This window comes from Gavia stellata, chromosome 12 (assembly GCF_030936135.1).
Source record: "Gavia stellata isolate bGavSte3 chromosome 12, bGavSte3.hap2, whole genome shotgun sequence".
NCBI lineage: Eukaryota > Metazoa > Chordata > Aves > Gaviiformes > Gaviidae > Gavia > Gavia stellata.
Window position 1 is genome coordinate 4,524,833 of NC_082605.1, and position 19,484 is coordinate 4,544,316.

Consider the following 19,484-nt stretch of genomic DNA (forward strand, 5'->3'; position numbering starts at 1 on the left):
GAAGGTTTGTGCTGGTTTACTGCTGAAAGAAACATAACTTTTTGGAAGGGGGTGGGGGGGCAGAGAGGAAAAAACAGAATGGCAAAATGTGATCTGTTGGGAAATGTTTTATGACTAAGTATGAGTTCTATCCTTCTACTTCCATGTAGTCCATGAGAGAATTTTTAGCATTTCTTAGAGGGGAGACCAAAACACAGGCAGAGGCAGAAAAGGTGCAAGCAGGCATCGTGAAAGCTTCTCCACACACATTTGAAATGGTTTGGTGGTTGGTATGTGTATCTTTTTACATGTAAATATGCTGCACATTATTGGTTGGCCTAATACACCACTAATTTGTAAAGCTTTAATTTCTCTTTCAATTGGCAGACTGCAGTTTAGTAATTGCATGGGGTCACAGTGCTACAGCTGTGGGATCTAGCTGGTCCTGTGGTTGGAGTTGTCCAAGTTATACAAATTTTCAGCACATTTGAAAAAGAGGCTGACTTGTATTTTGATCTCTTTGACCTTTGCCCTTGTTTATGTTCTCTAAATTTGGATATTCATCATGTTCCAAAAATCCTAGTAGCAGAAGTAAGTCATGCCATCTTCAGATACATGGCCTTCAGTCAGTCCAAATACTCTCCCTCCTCTTTATACGTACATTTGGTAACAGCAGGGCATGGTACAAAAAGTAGTTCATCTGACTGCTTATGCTCAAAATAAGAGGATTGGAGTGGTACAGAACAGCTTGTCCAGATCTTGGCATACTAGAAGATTTTAGGAGGTTGGCAGAGGTGCAAGAAAACAGGAAGATGAGAAGAATAAATTTTACACGCTACAGTCATATAGTGTACCTAACACCTCTTTGACAGAGCACCTGGAATTATAAACCAGGGTTTTATGAGAGCTGAATCTCTTTGAGTTGTACTGTGCTCTGTGATGGTTCTTTATAGTGAACAGACAGACTGGGATAAGAGATTCATTTGCGTTACTAAAGACAGGATTTGAACTCATGGAGAAGAGGTGATATACTAATTCCCTCATTATCTATGCTTTTCTGTCTTGTATTTTGAAGTGCAAAGTAATTAGTCTAAACAATGAAAAAAAGAGTATGTTTTGTTAAGGCAATCTTAAAAACATGTTACTATATTGTCCTATTTTAAATCAGGAAACTTTCTGTAACATGCTTACTTTATAGTATGGGCTGATATGGTGACATTTTCTGCAAAGCTACCTATTATTTCTGCTATCTAAATAAAAATAACAGTCATCTCATTCAGTTGCAGCTGCTTGCTATATGTTACCAGCTAACAAAATAATTTCATTCTTTTGAATACAGCCACTTCTTATTGCATAGACTTAGGTTCTATTTGCCAGCTGGATTCCTTTTAATAAAGGTAAAGTAAATTTTTACTTAAATAAAACGATTTGCAATTTGATATTGTGCTTGAAGAGATCCAGCAGAATCCAACGGAAGTAAAGCTTTTCTTCAAGTTGCACAAACTGTAATTAAGCCTCTACAGGTTAGCAAGGGAGGAACTGATTTCAATCTATGAGGCTCCAAGTTCCATAGCAGGGAAAGCATCTATATTGCATTTAATACCAAAATTTGGCATCTAATTTGCATTTAATATCAAGCTTTTTATCAGTCTAGCTAGCTGACTAACATCTTACACAGCTGAGGGAACACTGTAGATTTAGGTTGTATTTGAAAGGCAGTTACGAAAACCTGCCTGCCATGACCCAAATTTGGTACTCTGCAGTGACTGCTTGAACTAATGATCCACTGAAAGAAACCACTGCTCTAACATCTTTTGCTTAAATGTGTTTACACAACAATCTGAAGATGTAATTGCAGAATGTACAATCAGCCAGCAATCGTATCACTTTGTGTGAAGATCTGTGGCAAAGTTTTGGCATGGACTGTTTGAGTCTTGGAGAAACATTTAGATGTTACCAGAATAGCTTCTATTTGTTCATAGTGATTTTTACTGGAAATAGCTTAGAACTAGTTCACATCTGCTGATACCTAAAGTAGATAATTTTCTGAATGCAATGGTAATGTAAGGGCCAAACTTGGGCAAATCCCTAAAGCTGAGAATACATAAAGTTAGCTTTCAATAAGTTTTCTTCACTAAGGAGCTGTAGAAAACTACCTTCCTTTTCTTAAAATTTCTCTACAATTTCAGAGATGTGTATATGTTTTGCATTAATTTTTCACTTAAGGACAAACTCCCTCCCCAACTTTAAATTTTGCATATTTAGCTTGGCATCTAGAAGAAAACGTTGATTTTGTGTCACATCTCATTCAGTGACAGAATTTCTGCATTACAATATAATTCAAAATGTTGTTCATAGTCTGTCTCCCAATGTATCTTCATTATGTTAGTGGAAATGAAGGTAGAGGGTTTGTTGGATACAAAGGTGGCGTTTAATTTCTATATAATAATACTACAATATTTAAGCTAAGAACTGAAAAAATACTATTTACCCAGAGTTACATGGCCCAACAGCAACAAATTCTTTTAATACATGCTTAAGTTCAAGATTTGAAGTAATATCTGGTGTAAAAATGTTTAGGGGCTCTGCTGAAACAAAGCCCACATTACTTTTTTGAAGATAAAATGTTGTTATGGTTGTACAGCATGTAAAAGCAGGGACATACCCATAATGGATAGAACCTAGAAAGTGTTGGTTTATTATGAACTATGTAAAGTTCATGTAATGGTATTTCTTTATGATACTGACAATGTCAAGGGAAGACAAACAGTGTGATACAGCTCCCTTTTCTCACAGTAATGGAGACAACAGAAAAAAATGAACTGCTTTTAAACAAAAGACTGTGGGGACAACACTTCAGGACATTTTTAACATTGCTCTAAGTTTCCACTTCTTTCTTCTCTGTAGCTGTAATAGAAAAAACTCTTCAGTTTGATCCCACCTTGAAAGTTAGATTTATTATACTGCATCAGGCAAGAAAAATAAAAGAAATAGTTTTAGATACTACAAATTTTTCCCATCAGAAGAAAAAGATGAAGTTCAGAATCTCACTCCTAAATACAACAATCTAGGCAAAATACACAAGGCCTGTTAAGCATCAACAGATGTATTATGGTTGGTAGTGTGTGGGCTTATACTCGAATGTTTACCTGGCTTCATATAAGCCAAGTATCTTGAGTTTGGTTCACATTCATTTCAGGCTCAAGGTTAAAGACTCACAACCTCTTTTTATTTCACTCTCTCCTGCTGAACCCTTTTGTCCAATGTTCTCTAGCCCTCTGGGAAAACAAACACATTTAATATTCAGACAGTAGAGAGTAGGGCACTGCGAAAGCAAATAAATTCAATACTGAAAGATCAGTAAGGTGATTAGTATAAAATTGTAAACAAGAGGTCAATTTTGCAAAGAGATGCCAACTCTTATGTGTAACTGATACTATTCTATATCAAGACTATAGCTATACAAAGGTAAGTAAGTTTGGTCAAGTACTATTGCATATGTAAAGCTTTGAAATGGAAGGCATATCTTCAGTATATTTGTTGTTTATTTTTGAGTCCTCCCAGCTTTAGGTGAGTAAAATCAGATTAGGTATTCACAGGAGGAGATATTGCATGTATTGGAGTCCCCTGTAAATGTTGTGTCTAGTATGTTCTGGACTGTATGATGCAGAAGTTGAGAAAATTCAAAGATAAAATAAACAAACTCCAAATTTTAGAAAAATTATAATTTCTAGGTTTCTGCTTTAATGAGTGAAACAGATGCAAAACATTATCTGAGCTACACTCTACATAAATATGCAGTAAATCCACTAAGTGCTGCTGAAAAGTCAAACCACATGCAGCAAGAGGAAAATAGAATACCTACATATTCTGTGAAATCCTCAGGCCTAATTCTCATTTCACAAAAGGGTCACATGACTATTATTCCACTGAATTTTAGACCACGAGATCAGAACCACATGCAGGTCTTCCACTTTCCATAGCACTATCTCCCTTATTATAGGATTGTTGCAAAATTATGGAGTCTGACATTTTTGTATCAGATCTGGCAAAGTTTAAATATATTATACAACCCTTTGAAAGAACATACTTCTGCGTTAGGAGTTTAAACCTTCTTGCCATGCCCTATCTCCAGTTGAGGACTTGGGGTTATATTTAGACTTTAAACATAGTTAGTTTCCCTACAGGGAAGATATACAGAAGTTGATTTTGATCTTGCCTATCCCAGCAGGATTATGAAATCTTGGTTATAACCAGCAGGAACTTCTAAGCTTTAGTATGGTATCTCTGCCTTTAGTCTAATGATGTTCCCAAATGGTGCAACTTTTATAAACATATTTTTAGATGTGGACTTTGTTTAAGTTCTGCTTGTTCCATTTCCTCATGCGATAGTTACACCATGTTGCCACAGAAAGCAACTGACATTTTCACTAAGGCTGGTATGCCCGCTTGACTTGATCTGTGATCTGAATACAGATCAATATTGGACAGTAATCTTTGCCTTAACATTTGTTAAAACAGAAGATTTTTTTTTTCCAATAAATTTGTTTCCATTTTTCTTCATGAGAAAATTTGATCCAAACTTAATATTTTATCTGAAGTTCTAGTTGTAAAACTAAACATTCAGCTGTCCAGATGAATGATGATTACATTTATAGGGAACTAAATATGTAAAAAATATAGAAAAGCAAAAACTGCTGGAACAGTAAATATTTTTTCTTGATACATAAGAATCTGATTTTCATACACACCATATTACAAATAGCTAAACTAAACTTTCTCTTTAAAATTATATATTAGTAAATGGACTGTAATACACACTAGAATTAAGCTTGCTGAGTGTCTTAAATTAGTTTGACACAATTTGCAGATGCTTATGCCGTTGTGCCACTCTGAGGCAAATGTTGCATGTGTAAAGCTTCTACCTATAAATGACAGTTTCCTGGCAAGTCTGATAAATTTCAACTATTTTTTAATTAAAGGGAGAAGGAAAAAAGTTGGTTTTCCATGCAAACTAGCCCCACTTTTGAAGATTGTGGCCCCTGCCAAAAAGTGAACAAGAGCAAAAATACAGCCTTAAGGGTGCTATGCTCTTCTTTTGCTTGAAAACACTTTCTAAAAACCAACAAACCAACAAAAAACCCTCAAAAAAACCTTCAGATATCTGTATGATGGACAACTACTTCTGAGAATATTTTGTGATTGTAAGATTTTAATTGGCTGCTATAAAATTTGGAGTGATCACTGTGTATTTTTTCCTGTGCCATCCTTACAAGTGGCTTCTTTGAGGCCACTGTTGCTACAGTTAATAAAATAAAAAGTTCTAAGTGACTCCATGAAATATTTATTTCCAAAAATCTCAGATAAAAATTACAGACCTCAACAGAATAAAGAAAAAAGAATTTACAAATACAGAAGCTACAGAAGATTCATGATCTGGGAGGTTGCCTTTTGGTGGGGTTTGTTTTTGTTTGGTTATTGTTCCCCCAATGTTTCCTACAATTAACAATACTTTTTAATTACAACCTTTTATGAAAGAAAGGAGGTTTTTTTGTAAGGGACCTGCAATTTCTGGCTGCTTCCACTTAGGAACAGTATTAACTCCATACAAGAATGAGAGGAAGGAAGAAGAGCAAATACAAAGGAATATTAAATGTGCATCTTTCTTGGAAAATTTGAAACCATGTTCTTTTGAAGGGGTTACCCACTGATAATATAAATAACATCTGAGAACCAGGTTAGGGTAAAGAATAACTTGTTTACTTTGTGTACAGTTAGATCTACTCATCCTCTACCGAATTAAGCAATGTAGTAGCAAAAGTTTAAGCACAAGCTAACATTTTTTGTTACTAATTCTGAGCTTCAAAAGTAAAAAAGATCCATTGCTGCTCCACTGGATCTGATTTTGTTTTCCCAAAGTAAAATGTAGAAAGAAATGCATGTAAAATACATATCCACCAAAGCTGGTATGGAACAGCCTGATATCTAAACCCACTTTTAACTCTGTAGTGTAACTGCTTTCCAATGACAGAAGATTTTGTGTGTGTACATGTGTGTCTGTGCGTTCATACACATGACATGACAAAACCTGAGAACTTTGCCGAGACCTTATTGCATACAGAGCCTTATTTTTCCCATGTTTTCATTTTCTGTAACTTAAATGTGTGCATATTAAATATGTGTGCACATTCAGTTTGCATTTAAATAAATCTACTTTTTTGAGAGTATATAAAATGCCAGGTTCCAATTTGCAGAAATTTTCACTATGTTTATTTAAAGCTGAAACATTTTTCAAAAGCGGTAAGAGACTCATAATATGGACCTCATTGTTATCAATTAATGCTGACATCCAGAAATTTGTAATTTGTTATTGGCAAAAACATGACAGCTAAAAAGTATCAGCATAACTAGGGAAACTTTACTACTGTAGTAAATATTCCTTTATATAAATTGCTTTTAATTAAGGTATCCCACAACCCTATGAAAAATTTGAATGTGCCACATTTATGAATAACTGAAAATTTCAGGTAATAACTTGCTAATCTGTTTCACAAACTACTGTAGATGTGGCTGCACTTGACAGGCAGATTTCTTTTTAAGCATGCACTAACCTTTGAATCAAACATTAATCTGCCCAAAAATACTAGAAAAAACCCCAATTTTTAAAATTCCAAACTGTTATTATAAATCTGCAGCAGAAATCTCACAGATTGGTGAGGTGTCACAATGAACTATATATTAAAAAGCTATACAATTAGTAAAGAACTGCATAAATGCGCTGTTAAATTAGACTTATTCTTATTGATAGAGCATCATGTGATTCTTGTATTTTTTATTAAGTACTCATATCAGAACCTCTGCATTTTGGGCACCCAAAATGACACCTAAAATATCCCAATTGTTGCAACATGCTGAGCACCATTTCCCTGAAAATAAACCTTCCTGACAGTATCTCATACTGGGGCCTTTCAAGTATTAGACTCTTTTGTCTTTGCTATACCCTTAAGGTTTTCCCTTGATACTCCCCATAGTGTATCTACACATGCAATACTTTTAAGATTCCTGAAGAGAGGGAAAGGCTTCAAAATCAGAGGTACAATTATCCCATTATTCCCTCCACCCCATAGGAAGAAGGTAGTGATTTACGGTTTCATTAATTCTGAGCAGCTAAGAGGAAAGAAGTCAGTTCTGTCCCACCACACACATTTTAAGCAAGGACCTGAAAAGTAGACCTAGGTGTGCATTTTTGCAACTGAAATTTTCTCCGAATATGCCAATTCACAAAAAGATACCCCATTTCTATGAAATCTGGATTAGGAAAGGTTTTCCAGGTTCTGGAAGATGAACAACCAACTGTACATACCCAATTTAAAAATACAAACCAATTTTTTTTTCTTTGCTTTTTCACTGTTATTCATTAGGTTTGTGTCATTGTATTAGTAAATCAGAACTTTCCCTAAGGGTTATAATTTGAAGGACACACTGGTTTGATACTATACAGACATCATATTGTGTTAATAAAATACTAACAGTCCAGAACAACCACTTTAGAAGACCCAATCTCTAATTGTCCTCTGCAATAGAGATACATATCTCTGGGTAGCTAAACAAATCAGTCATATGTTTTTTATTTTACTGAATAAATGTGTCTATAACTGATGAGCTCTGTAGACCTGTTTTATTCTTCCAAATAAAAAGAGACATCAAAGACTGCAGCAGATTATGCTTTCTCCTATTAATTAACTTCAGCTCATAACCTAGAAAGGCCTTTGTCAAGATGCAAGACTATTCAATTCTTAGTTGCTTTGCTGGAACAGAGAGAAGAGAGGGAAGATAAATTGTCTATTTTAATGTTATTAGATCTATCCTTTCAGACTGCTGGCTACAGGATGTTATTGAAACATTTACCACAGCAGAATGAGTTGCGCTCTGTTTTCTGCTCAAATGTAGAAAAGCTATTATGGGAAATCGTTCCTTGGATGAAAGGCTGGTTTGCATGTGGTGTTTTGTGTCCTGCTCAGTGTGGAAATGAGGAAACTTGGGCTCTGAGTTGTCAGAAGCAGGTTACAATGCCTGTGGCACAGCAATGGCATGCACCTCAGTGACTTTGCTTCTCTTGATCATGCTGCTGCCCTGAAATGGTTGGTACAGTTGGAGTAAAAGTTAGCAGGCCAAACTTCCCAAGAAAAGACAGGAAAAGATACAAATTTTGCTCCAAGGAGCAACTGCCAAAGTTGGAACCTTAATGGCTCTTTGCGTTCCTAGCAAAAGCAAAGTTTCTCCTCTGACTTTTAATTCCAACAAAACTTCTAATGCTTGTCTAAATGCTTGATGTTCAAATACTGAGGGGGTTTGCACTCAAACTGAATGGAAAAGTCAGGCTTCCTTTTTTTCTGCAGGAGTTCTGGAATTTTATTTCCTTCTCTTGTCTGCCTTGTCTCTGTCTGCCTTCCCTCTCTCTGCTGGCCAAACAGACAAGACTGGCTTCTGGTCTGTTTGGCCAACTTCTCACTAAAACTTGCATAAGGAATATACTGTGTTATTTTGTAAAGTCAGGGACAAGCTTGTAAACTGAGTTCTAGAAATTTAAATATTCTCTTAATGCTGGCTATGCTGTGAAACAAAATAGCTGCTTACAGTCCTGAATAAATAAAAATAAAAATATAAAACCAAAGTTAGATCTGTAACAGTCTTCCTGAGCAGCTGGAATTTTATTGTTAGTGAAGCAGCCTTTTCTTATTAGCTGCTTCAAAGTTTTTACTCACTTCGCTACCTCTTCACTAGATGCTTTGTTTGCATCTAAAAGAAAGCTGTCAGGATTTCAGTGTTTAGAAACCTGCTTCTTCTAACAAAGAAATTTGTTACCACATTTATTTTGTTGTTTCAACCCTGTCCTTTAACTTGTCTAGCTCTCTCCTTCCTTAATGCTTACCTCCCAGTGAATTTAGAGATAACAAATCTATTCTTTCACCATTCATGTAAAGCTTAATCCTTTAGCCTTGCATCATAAACTAGATTCTCTATTGTTCCTTCCTGTACCTGTGCTAATTAGAGTATATCTTTCTTGGACATGAGTAACCTATATTACACACAGTCTTCCAGATGGAATGATCTTTTATCTGACAAGCTGTATTGCTTAATACAAGATATTGTAGAATCATTTAAAGTACATGTTTCATAAGCAGCAGAAAATATATCCAATGAGATTGAGAAAACATGACACAGAAGCCTCAAATAAAATCAGAATCTCCACACACTGGATAAAAAGTGACTAGGAATTCCTGTCCTAACAGTAAATAAACAACAGTTGCAACAAATCATGGAGAGTATCTACTGTACACAAAATAATCATGTTATGTGTTTCTGGGTATGTGTAAACTAATAAATGTAACAGGACAAAATGGGAAAGGGCAAAGTAGCTTAGTCTCAAATGACTGCTACGTAAGTTGGCATCTCTGTAGGTCTGATGCATTAAGAATACACACTCACGCCCAGCCGCAGCAGCAGATGTGCTGGTAGGAGAGGAAAGAGCATTGGATAACGATACGTGACTAGGGCTAGAAATATTGGTTACATCCTGGGTCTGGCTTGTGACGGAGGACTGTCTCCTTAGAGCCCCCTGAAAGGAAGTGCCACTCTTGAAAGTATTGACTACTTCGATCTGTAATGGAGGAAAGAATGAGACAAGTTGCTTAAAGTATGGATACAGTTGCATAACTGACAGGAATAATAATGAAAAACAATAAATCAACCGTGCACACAGTTTTACTTCAATTGAAATAAATACTTTTAAGTGTTCCTTTTAATGTTTTTAGATATGAAACGATCCAAATTTTCTGCCTGGATAAAACGAAACAGCTCCATAGGAGACAGTTTAAACAACTAGAAGATTGGAAATACCAGTCTTTAAAATTTAAACCATTTTATTTATATGTAAATAAAACTGGAATACTTGATATAACTAATCTCCATTTTTTTCCTACTGAGAATAAAATTACTTTGTTATTGCTCTCAAGGTGTTCTTCCAGAGGGAGGAAAATTCAGTCACTTAATTGGAATTCGAGGGGGACAGGGACAACACCCAACCAAACCAAAAAAACCTTTAAAATATTGAAAATACAACTCCATGTTGTCTACAAAAACAGGGTTGTCAGTATACTAGCTTGATAAAACAGAAAGTGTTCCAATATTTTAACTGCCGCCTTCTATAATGAAAGTTTGTATAAATTAAGCATAGTGATAATGAATATTGGTCTTTCATAACTACAGATTTTAGAAGATTAATATTTTATCTTTATACAGAGCACTTAAAATCACACAGAAAATTATGTGGAACTGGATTGACTATTGCAGCAAATAACATGACAATTTTCTACCTGTTATTTTCATATGTCTATTGTATGCGCTGTTTGATAGATCCATCCTGAATACCTTCCTGACTGCTTTGTTCATCACCACAGAAGATAAGTTAAAAAAAGAGCTGAGTATTTCAAGGCATTCTTTGTTACCAGTATAACCCAAGAAAAAGCAGGCTCTGTGTACAAATGTAAAGCCAGGGGTTGGCAGGAGATAATATCAAGGAGTAAATATATGCTACAAATCCCCACACACCAAAATGTCCTCTTTGTTACATTAGTACAACCACAACATGACAAATTCAGCAGTAGTAGTATCAATTAGAAGAATTCAAGCAACTACTTATTTCAAGTAACCCACTGTTACCAGATTTGTCTCTTGCAACCTTCAGAAATCTTTCTGAAGATATACAGCCTAGAAGGTAGTTGGGAGAAGGTAAAGTGGTATATTTATCAACAAAAACAGCAAAAATCCTGGTGCAAGCCCTCCTAAGTTTTCCAAGTTGAATGCACTATAATAAATTGGCTAACATTTTCTGCTGTGGTCAGTCTTAGGAATAAACAAATTCATATGGCTTCATCTTTAATAGTATGGATGTATCCCCTCTCATAATCTTATCTTTAGACATCCTTGTTTATTTTCCTGCATGTTTTTATGGGAATAATCATATCACAGCCAGCTGTAAAAGGGATCAAAGGTTACTGCTGTGAAATTGTCACACTGAGCTTTTACTATAGAATCATGAAACAGCTGATTTGTTCACTGACCCACTGTTTGAGAGTCCTGTTTACAATATCCATTTAAATGTGCACAAGCAGTCATCACGTTTTACAGCTTTGCTCTCAGTGTTTTCTGCAGAAGATTTATTTTGAATTACATGTCCAATACAAATATCACAGTAAAAAAAAATACAAAATTAGGTGAGTTAGCATATGGAATAGGGGTCCAAGTGAATCATTAGCTAAGGTTCACATTGGCATCTAGAAAAAAACATGTGGCTCAAACCATTGGTTATATAGGAAGGCATATTGAATACTCACCTGAAATGTTCACTGTACAAAAGTAGAATTAAATACAGATCTTGGGTTTTCATGATCTAACACCGGTGACAGAGCACTCTTCAAAAGAGACCATTCAAAAAAGATTTTAAAGACTCTTACTGAAAGCATGAAGTGTTTATCACTGTGGAAGACACAGATGATAAATCCTAAGCCAAAGGGCATTTCTAGATGTACAAATGTCTTCCTAATAAACGGAAAGGAAAGACCTTAGTATAAGAGTGAAAAGATAAGGGAAGATCTGTATTTAATAGTTTCTCCAGAGAACAAGAATTACAGGTGTGTAATTTACTTGTTCTCCTGAAGAAAGTAACTACAGATCTTCATGGATATAATTCACAGAGGGAGGATGACAAACTTCTCAGAATCTTAAAAGCTGAACATACAGGGCTGTGTTCTGCCTGAAGCCAAGAAAGAAGAGAATAACTTGGCCCAAAAGTTTATCTTCCAAAAACAACAAAGAAGAAAGAGTTTGTAGAAATAAATAAATAAATAAATAATGCATTTTAAATTAAGATTGAATTACAAAAGAATGCACTTATTCAGAACAATTCAAGTTGCTAAAAAGGAGAAAGTAAATGGTAAGTCATACGTCATGAAAAGTTTGACGAATTTCCAACAAAATACAGGATGCAATCATGTTTTGATTAATTTTTCTCCTCTACCTGAAGGCCTATACTGTCCTACATTTGAAGCTTATTTGTAAGGTTGGAATTTTTCTCCTCTCTCTCAATTTTCTGTATGTTCTATACTCTAGAAGATCTATATTTCGAGGAACACACAGGTAATAAAAGTATCAGTGATTAGCAGTTAAAAAATAAAGGATCTTATACTAGCAGAATAGTCCTGGCAGAACAAACATTTTTCTGATGTTTAACACAGAACAGATTTTCAGCAAGTGTTTCTGTTGTCATTAATGTTAACAGGACCCAGGTCTCATTCACCTAATCGCCAACCAGGATATTATTTAAAAAAAAAAAAAAAAAGACAAAAACTTTTCTCCATGAAATAAAACAGTTTCCATTCCATTTACACTGGTCTACTGCAATATTTTCTATATTAAAAGTTATGTGGAAAGCCATAAAATGAGGTGCTAGCTTTATATCTAACTTCAAAACCACTTGCCAGGAGTGACTTTCATTGCTATAAGGTTTGCATTGGTTCAAGAGAAAAGTTTTAACGCAGAAAGGAAGGGAAAGAAAATGCAGTGCAGCACCTCTGTGTAATTTTTAGTATCTACAGAGGAATAATCTTTTTTCAGTAGCAGTTAACATGGAACCTGTATATTTTTCAGTTTTTACTTTTATTCTCAAAACATTTCTAAACAGTTATTTCCCACCTTAAGCAGATACAGCATTCATCCTGAATTACAGAATGAATGAAGCAGAGGAGGAAAGAATCAGGCCCAGTGTTGTAAAAATCTGACATGTAGTTTGAAAAGTTTTCAAATCTCCACCCTTCACAACTTTTCCATACTCAAATGTGAGGTAACTAGAGAAACTTTTCAGTATACAATTAAAAAAGACGCAATGACTTCCAGCTGTTACTCAGCCTGGAGGTGAACTTGCTGAACTTTCCAAAGGCTATTAGATTGGCCAAGATGGTACGATCAGTCTTGTCTCTTCCTTCAGAATGAAGAATTTGTGAGAGCTGCAACAAAGACTTGGAAAAAATTGCTGAAAACTAGCAGAGGTTGAAAAGTCCTGTCTTTTATGCAATTTGAAAGCACCTTTCTGTCTTTCTGAAATTTGCATAACTAGGATGGAGTCACTTGTGAAACTTCATATGTCAGTGGTCTTCTGAGAGAGCTACCCAGCAAGGAAACACTAGTCCATTCAGAGAAGAAGAACATGCATCCATCCAGAGAAGCCCTATAGTATATTTATAAGACAACAAAATATCTAAATGAACACAAAAGAAAATCAGAAGTAGATAGCCAGTCTCTTTGACTTAGTTACCTGAATTTTTCATACACCTTTCTTTAAAGTAAATGCATGCATGTCTTCATAGAAATATATCTGACATTTCAGTATGAAGAATTAACAGTGGAAATCCTTTCTCTGGTGTCTACGTTTGAACTCTCTGCTTTGAGAGAGGGTGTAAAAAAGAAAAAAAAGTCTTTAATACTGCAAAGCTTTTGTCAGTTTGGATGAGTTTTTATCGGAACATTCCAAGGGAGATCTGTCAGTTATCTGAAAAAAAACCCCACCCTATCGTAGATTCTTTGTAACTGTTTTAGGAGTGAAGGCTTTTGTTCAGTGCTATGGCTATCTGTCCAATAATGACTGAACAGAAAATAAGCAAAAATAAAGATAATCTAATATACAGCACAAGTCTATGATGGTGGAAACTGGTCTTGTTAGGATTTGAATGATCAATCTAGTCATGAGAGAGTCTAGAGTTTATTCCTAATCTTATTGTCATCCTCTTATATGTATAAAGTGATGGGATGCTCTACCTTCTTCTTCCGCATCTCCAGAAGTGCATTAGACATCAGAGGATTCCTGCAAATCCTCCAGCTCCCCAAGGATGCTACAGACATCCTCATCTTCTTCCATCAACTCTTCTTTAGCTGGCTTCCTGAGAAATGTAGTACAAGTGTATGAATTCATTTGGATGGGCCACAACACATAGCGCACCAAAATGCGCTCAACTCAAGGTCCATCCAACAACGGATCTAATTTGACCTGCATATAAGGTTCATCACTCTCCAGTGGATACGTTGGAACTACTTTTGAATCTGTTGGCCCATTTCCTATTTTCATTATCATTCCACAGATGTGAAATGGATGTAAAAATCAAAGTCACTGAATAAACAAAATGAGAAAAAAATCACATAGGCCTCTTGGCAGGAGAGAAACAGTACATCCTACTGAAGATATTTCTACAACTAAGAGCAGAAAGGAAACTAAGAAGATGGATGTTAGCAAAGAAATATAATTCATGTTCATTTTGTTTTAAATAGTATAAAAGAATAATAATTTATCTGTTAATTAAGTGGACAAAGATATGCAGAACTAAAAGCTACCTCTCAGACTAGAAAAAGAACTGAAAGGATGTAATTTGCTTTTTGTGCTTGTAGTTGTTTACACTCACCACAACCAGAAAGACATCCTGACAGAAATGCCAACAGATAACACTCCTCCTATAGCCATCAGGAAGAAAAGAATGCACATTTAGAGGTCATCTTTTCATAAAGATCACCATTACCTGGGCACCTGTTTGTCACCTTTATAGTGTGACAATTTGAATTTTCTCTAATGATGAGTGCTCCTGACTCAAAGTCAAGACACACAACCTCAAAGCTGAAGATCCGTATTTAATTACTTACCACGGAACCTTGGGAATTTACCCAAACCCCTAATCCTTCTCAAGTCATTTCTACCCTCTTTATTTTTTGCTCTGTGGATGCACTAAAGAGACCTAACTGTCCTAGTTTCAGTTAACTGCCTTCCCTCATTTTTCTAAAATGCATGGCTGCATCTCTTTCTCCACAAAAAAAATATGTATCAATATGTAGATGGGAAAAGGGAGAAATTTATGTTTATCTTGAATGAAGAGAAAAATCAAAATCTTCTGAGATAAAAATGTTCTTTAAAAGATTCTTTAAAGAAAAAAATACTTTTCTTATTTATTCACCTCTTTTTCTTGTAAGCATCATGTAAAATATTTACATCTTATACAGCGAGTACGTATCTGTCTTTCAGAGCTGCTCTCTTCTGCAAGCTGGCACAAATACTTGATCTTAGAAAGATCAAGTAGAGAGCACTAGAGTGCTATAAAACATTCTACTTCACTGCAATGAAAAAGGTGAAATAGTTCAAATAATTTTTTTAGCACTACAGGACAAATTTTACTAAATATCGTAATCAGTACTATATTTAGCACCATGATTCCGTGCAAATATTTAGTATATTTAAAAAAATGCCATGGATTTTTGTATTTAGCAGAAGTTGGGGTTTTTTTTAAATAAAAAGATAGATATTTCTAAGAAGTCATCCATAGTAGCCAACAGATACATTTCAATATTTAATGGATGCTTAGGCCCTCACTACTAAAAATAAATCCAGAACCACATTTTTCATTACCTAATAGGAAAGAAAATCAATTCCTTTTAATCATGACATATATATGGTAGTGTCAGAACAGAAAAGATCTCTTTTTTTTAATCAAATGGTACTTTATACTTTAGACTCAACAATTTAGACTTCTCTGTTATTGCAAAAGTGGCAGCAACAATATATTTTTGACAAAATAAACCAGTAAGTTTTAGAAAGCCTTCAAAACATTTTGCTAGCCACTGTCACAGCTAGCATTTTCCAAGTAGCACTGTTTTATGAGCTGTCATCACTGAAGTAGAAGAGTGTCCATTCACAGTAGTCTTAGAAAAAGTATTCCCATTTTTGCATATTATCATTTTACAATCTTTTCACTTTATCTTTTCTGCTATACACACACACCTTTGTTCAGGTCACCTATTTTACTTTTTCATGTGTTCCTCCTCTGAAAACAGTAAAGCAATTAACAAGTACCAGTGTTGACACACACAAACACTCTGTGGCTTTCCTTATCTTGCCTTGATCAAAGATTAAGCATTTTTTTTCCAGACCATGTGGGTATTTACTTTTAGCATACCTGGGTTTGGATTCTGTTGAGCCCTCTGAACCAGAGAATTTGTCCACGTCGAAGTTCTCTTTCTGCATGATCAATTTCTTCAACATCTTCATTGAGTTCTTCTTCAGGGACCTCCTCCTTCTCAGTAAGCCTCCCTGCCTCCTTTAAAAACTTTAGCCTACTTGTTGGGATGGTTGCAATGACCTAAAATTATAAAAAAGTACTGAAAACATAAGCCTCATTCAATAACAATAGTATAATAATCTGCTAATTACAAAAGGACACTGATATTTTAATGAGATCTACAATCTTCCAGGAAAGTTAACATAAGCATATTCATAATAGTACTTTACACTTAATACAACTCCATTTTAGTCCAAAAATACTTAGTTTACTGTGTAAACAATTAGCATTACTTGTATCGTTAAACCACATTGGCAATACACAGCTACGGAGCAAGTGTAAGGCTGGGAAAAATGTTATCCTTTCTCAAAAACCTAAAAGAAGATGTAAGTATTTGAACGTAATTATTTAAAGAAAACTTAGCAAGATTGATACTTCTGCAATTAAAGTTTGGGTATTTCTAATGACTGATAATAATCTATGTTCATGTGAGCTGAAAATTAGTTGCACATTACATTGGTTCATGTATTCAGCTTCCCTTTGTTTCAGCAAGTTGAAATGCTTTTCTCAGCATTTATCAAAAGTGAGGTTTCTGAAAGGTGTGGTTTTGACTGTCTCTCTGTTGGACTTCTTATAGGGCTATCTCTTACTCTGTGTCCTTATTACTAATAAATTCTGATTAACTCGGCCCCTCTTCTTATTCTTTTTGTCCGCCAGAGTGGTCCTTGGAAGTAATCAATACAGGAGATGGCTAATAATCTTAAAAATTTGTAAATAATGTAGTTAGACAATGTTATAACACAATTATTTTAAATACATTTCAGTTTTACCCTCTTGGGCAGTCATTTTCTCTTTGTTCTGATTTCTTTGTCAGCTTGAATAAAAATACGAGCAGATGGCTATTTAAACAAGACATTACCTGGAACGTATTGAACACTTTAAAAAAAAAAATCTCCTACAAAGTTAACTATTAGACCCATTTAGCAAAAGAATGCTTCAATTTTCTTTTTTGTCTTTGCTTCAGCAGTGAGCAATCACATCTCTGAAGCCCTAATGTGTGAAAGATGGAGGTAGAATCCAGACAGTTGCAGGAAAATTGGTGAGGATGTATCTTACAGTTTTGGAAAACTGGAATGGATATGGTGAAGACACATGAAAAGGCACCAAATATCTTCAGGAGGAAAATAAACTGTTGAGTTTGCTGAGGGTCTCCTTGAACTTCATGATCCACAACTCCACTTTATTGTATTATTTTTAAAGACAGATAAAGAAATGTCAAAAAACCCACGGTTTCTACACTACTACAGAACCTTTTTAAAATGCATTTTGGGGTTTGAAAAACAAGACAAACTTGGAAGATTAATGAATTGGTGTGACACGAGCAAAGACAGAACAGCAGAAGAAAAGAAAAGGTAAGTGCTAGTCATTTAAATACTTACTGAAACTCCTTCAGCTTCCCAGCTTTCAAAACACTATAATGCCAGCACTCTACAGAAAGAAGCTACTTGAGACTGTTTGGTATCTGTTGGAACTGATGGTGATGAAGCACTTGCAAGACAGTACACATAGAAACAACTATATTTGGTAGTGATTCTGTGCGGTGAAACATACCTCTCCTTCTCAACCTTTCTCAGCCAGGCTGATAGATTCTTCTCTAATTCTTTTCTTAGGGTGTTTACATGTCTTTTTGTTTGTTCATTTGTTTTCCATATCTGCAGACACCTGTCCAGTTCAGGTAATGGCAGACTCAATAGACTGGATGTAGATTAAGGAACTAAGTATTATTCCCAGGAAAATTATTGGTTAAAAAGTGAACAATAATTCTGGGAATGTCACATGAATTATTTTAGAAAGACTTGGTTTTCAGAAGTGATGAGGGCCACCTTTTAGAAAACTGTCCCTCAAAGCACCTCAGATTGGCTTCCTAGAAATTACATCTTAAATCACTTCTTTTAAAAGTGCCAATTTTAACTTCTAAATTTGAAAATCTTGATTGGTTTTAGTGGTTCACAAGAACAGCAGGTTCAAGAGACTGATAAAGGGATAGCAAATTTGGTTTGTGCTGAACTAGAATTACTTATAGCAGGAGAGAAAAGGCTGATAAGAAAGAGAAGCCCCTCTCCTAAAGGAAGAGAAGTCTGTCTTACTGTAGAGCTCCATGAAGAGGGGAGTTGTCACAGACTGTAAATCATGTAAATATGTAAATAATGCAATTTTTTAGCTTGTGTTTTTTCTGTCTTTTCTGGTCACTAAATACTGACCAGAAGAGAAAGACTTTTTTTCCTCTGTATTTGCTTTATGTAAAGTTGTAGTCTTTTCAGCGACAAAATTGTTGAGGTATTCCAATACCAGTTTTAATTTAATGGCTAGGCTCTCGCAATAAGGCTTGGGCAACTATGCCCATCTTTAAATTGAAAACAGATGCTGATATTATACTTATTTTTCAATGGTTATGTAATAACCACGTATAACAAAATTTAGAAGCCAGACAGTACATTGATCAAAGGCTGTGGGAAATTCTTCACAGCTGAATGATCTAATAAAGCAGCTAGGATTTTTCTCCCTTTCCCTACTTTTCCTCCCCCCTCACAAAGTTGCTATTTTCCAATCCGTTGAAAACAAATCTTTTCTTTCCAAGAATTATCAAGCTGATTTTAGGTGTTCCTCCTGAAAGGTCATAAATCAAATCCCATCTTCAGGTAATAATTACAGTAGAACAATCTAATAGTGGTGGTTTTCAGCAACATATGCATTAAAAGCTGTCATGACTCTGAGCTTACTTCTTCAAAACAATCTGAGGCCCAACTATCCAAAAAGTTAATTTTTTCCATAAGAGAACAAATAATCAGTTTTGAAAGCCAGCATCTATTCATTACAATTCCATCAGAACCATTTCAGTATGCAATTGCAGTTGGCAATTTCTTGCCCGTTTCTTCATAGTGGCAAACTAGTTGATCTATACGTATCTTTACATCTGTGAGGCAAAATGTAACTTCACATTTTTCACACGCTTTTTTTACTGTGTCAGTTGGCATCAACTTAAATACATTAATAATGCATTCAAAGATTTAAAAAGTTAATACTTTTAACTTTGCAATATGTGTTTGTACATAAAAGAATAATGTAGTCTTTTAACAATACTGATTGTATCTGTATTATTACTTCCAGACAGATAATCACATAACTTACTTAATTCTCTCACTGACATTTGTTTTTACATCTATATATAATTTTATATTAGCTAATGATGACACAGGTTGTAGCAGAATTTTAAAATGACATATGAATTACACTGCACTTTTCTGCAATTATTATAGGAAAAAATCCTTTTTCTTTCATCCCCTCTTCCATCCT

At 35.0% G+C, this 19,484-nt stretch overlaps 1 protein-coding gene across 12 annotated transcripts in view; it reads right to left on the reverse strand.

Moving 5' to 3' along the window:
• ATP2B2 (ATPase plasma membrane Ca2+ transporting 2) overlaps window positions 1–19,484 on the reverse strand; it is a 184,480-nt gene that overhangs the window by 2,002 nt on the left and 162,994 nt on the right. For 10 of the 12 annotated variants that reach the window (XM_059823438.1, XM_059823436.1, XM_059823435.1 and 7 more), the window contains one exon: window positions 16,029–16,211. In XM_059823438.1, coding sequence (XP_059679421.1) covers window positions 16,029–16,211 — 183 coding nt within the window. Of the gene's footprint in view, window positions 1–9,553; window positions 9,641–16,028; window positions 16,212–19,484 lie in introns of all 12 variants that reach the window. The other 2 variants (XM_059823432.1, XM_059823433.1) reach the window with 1 other exon arrangement.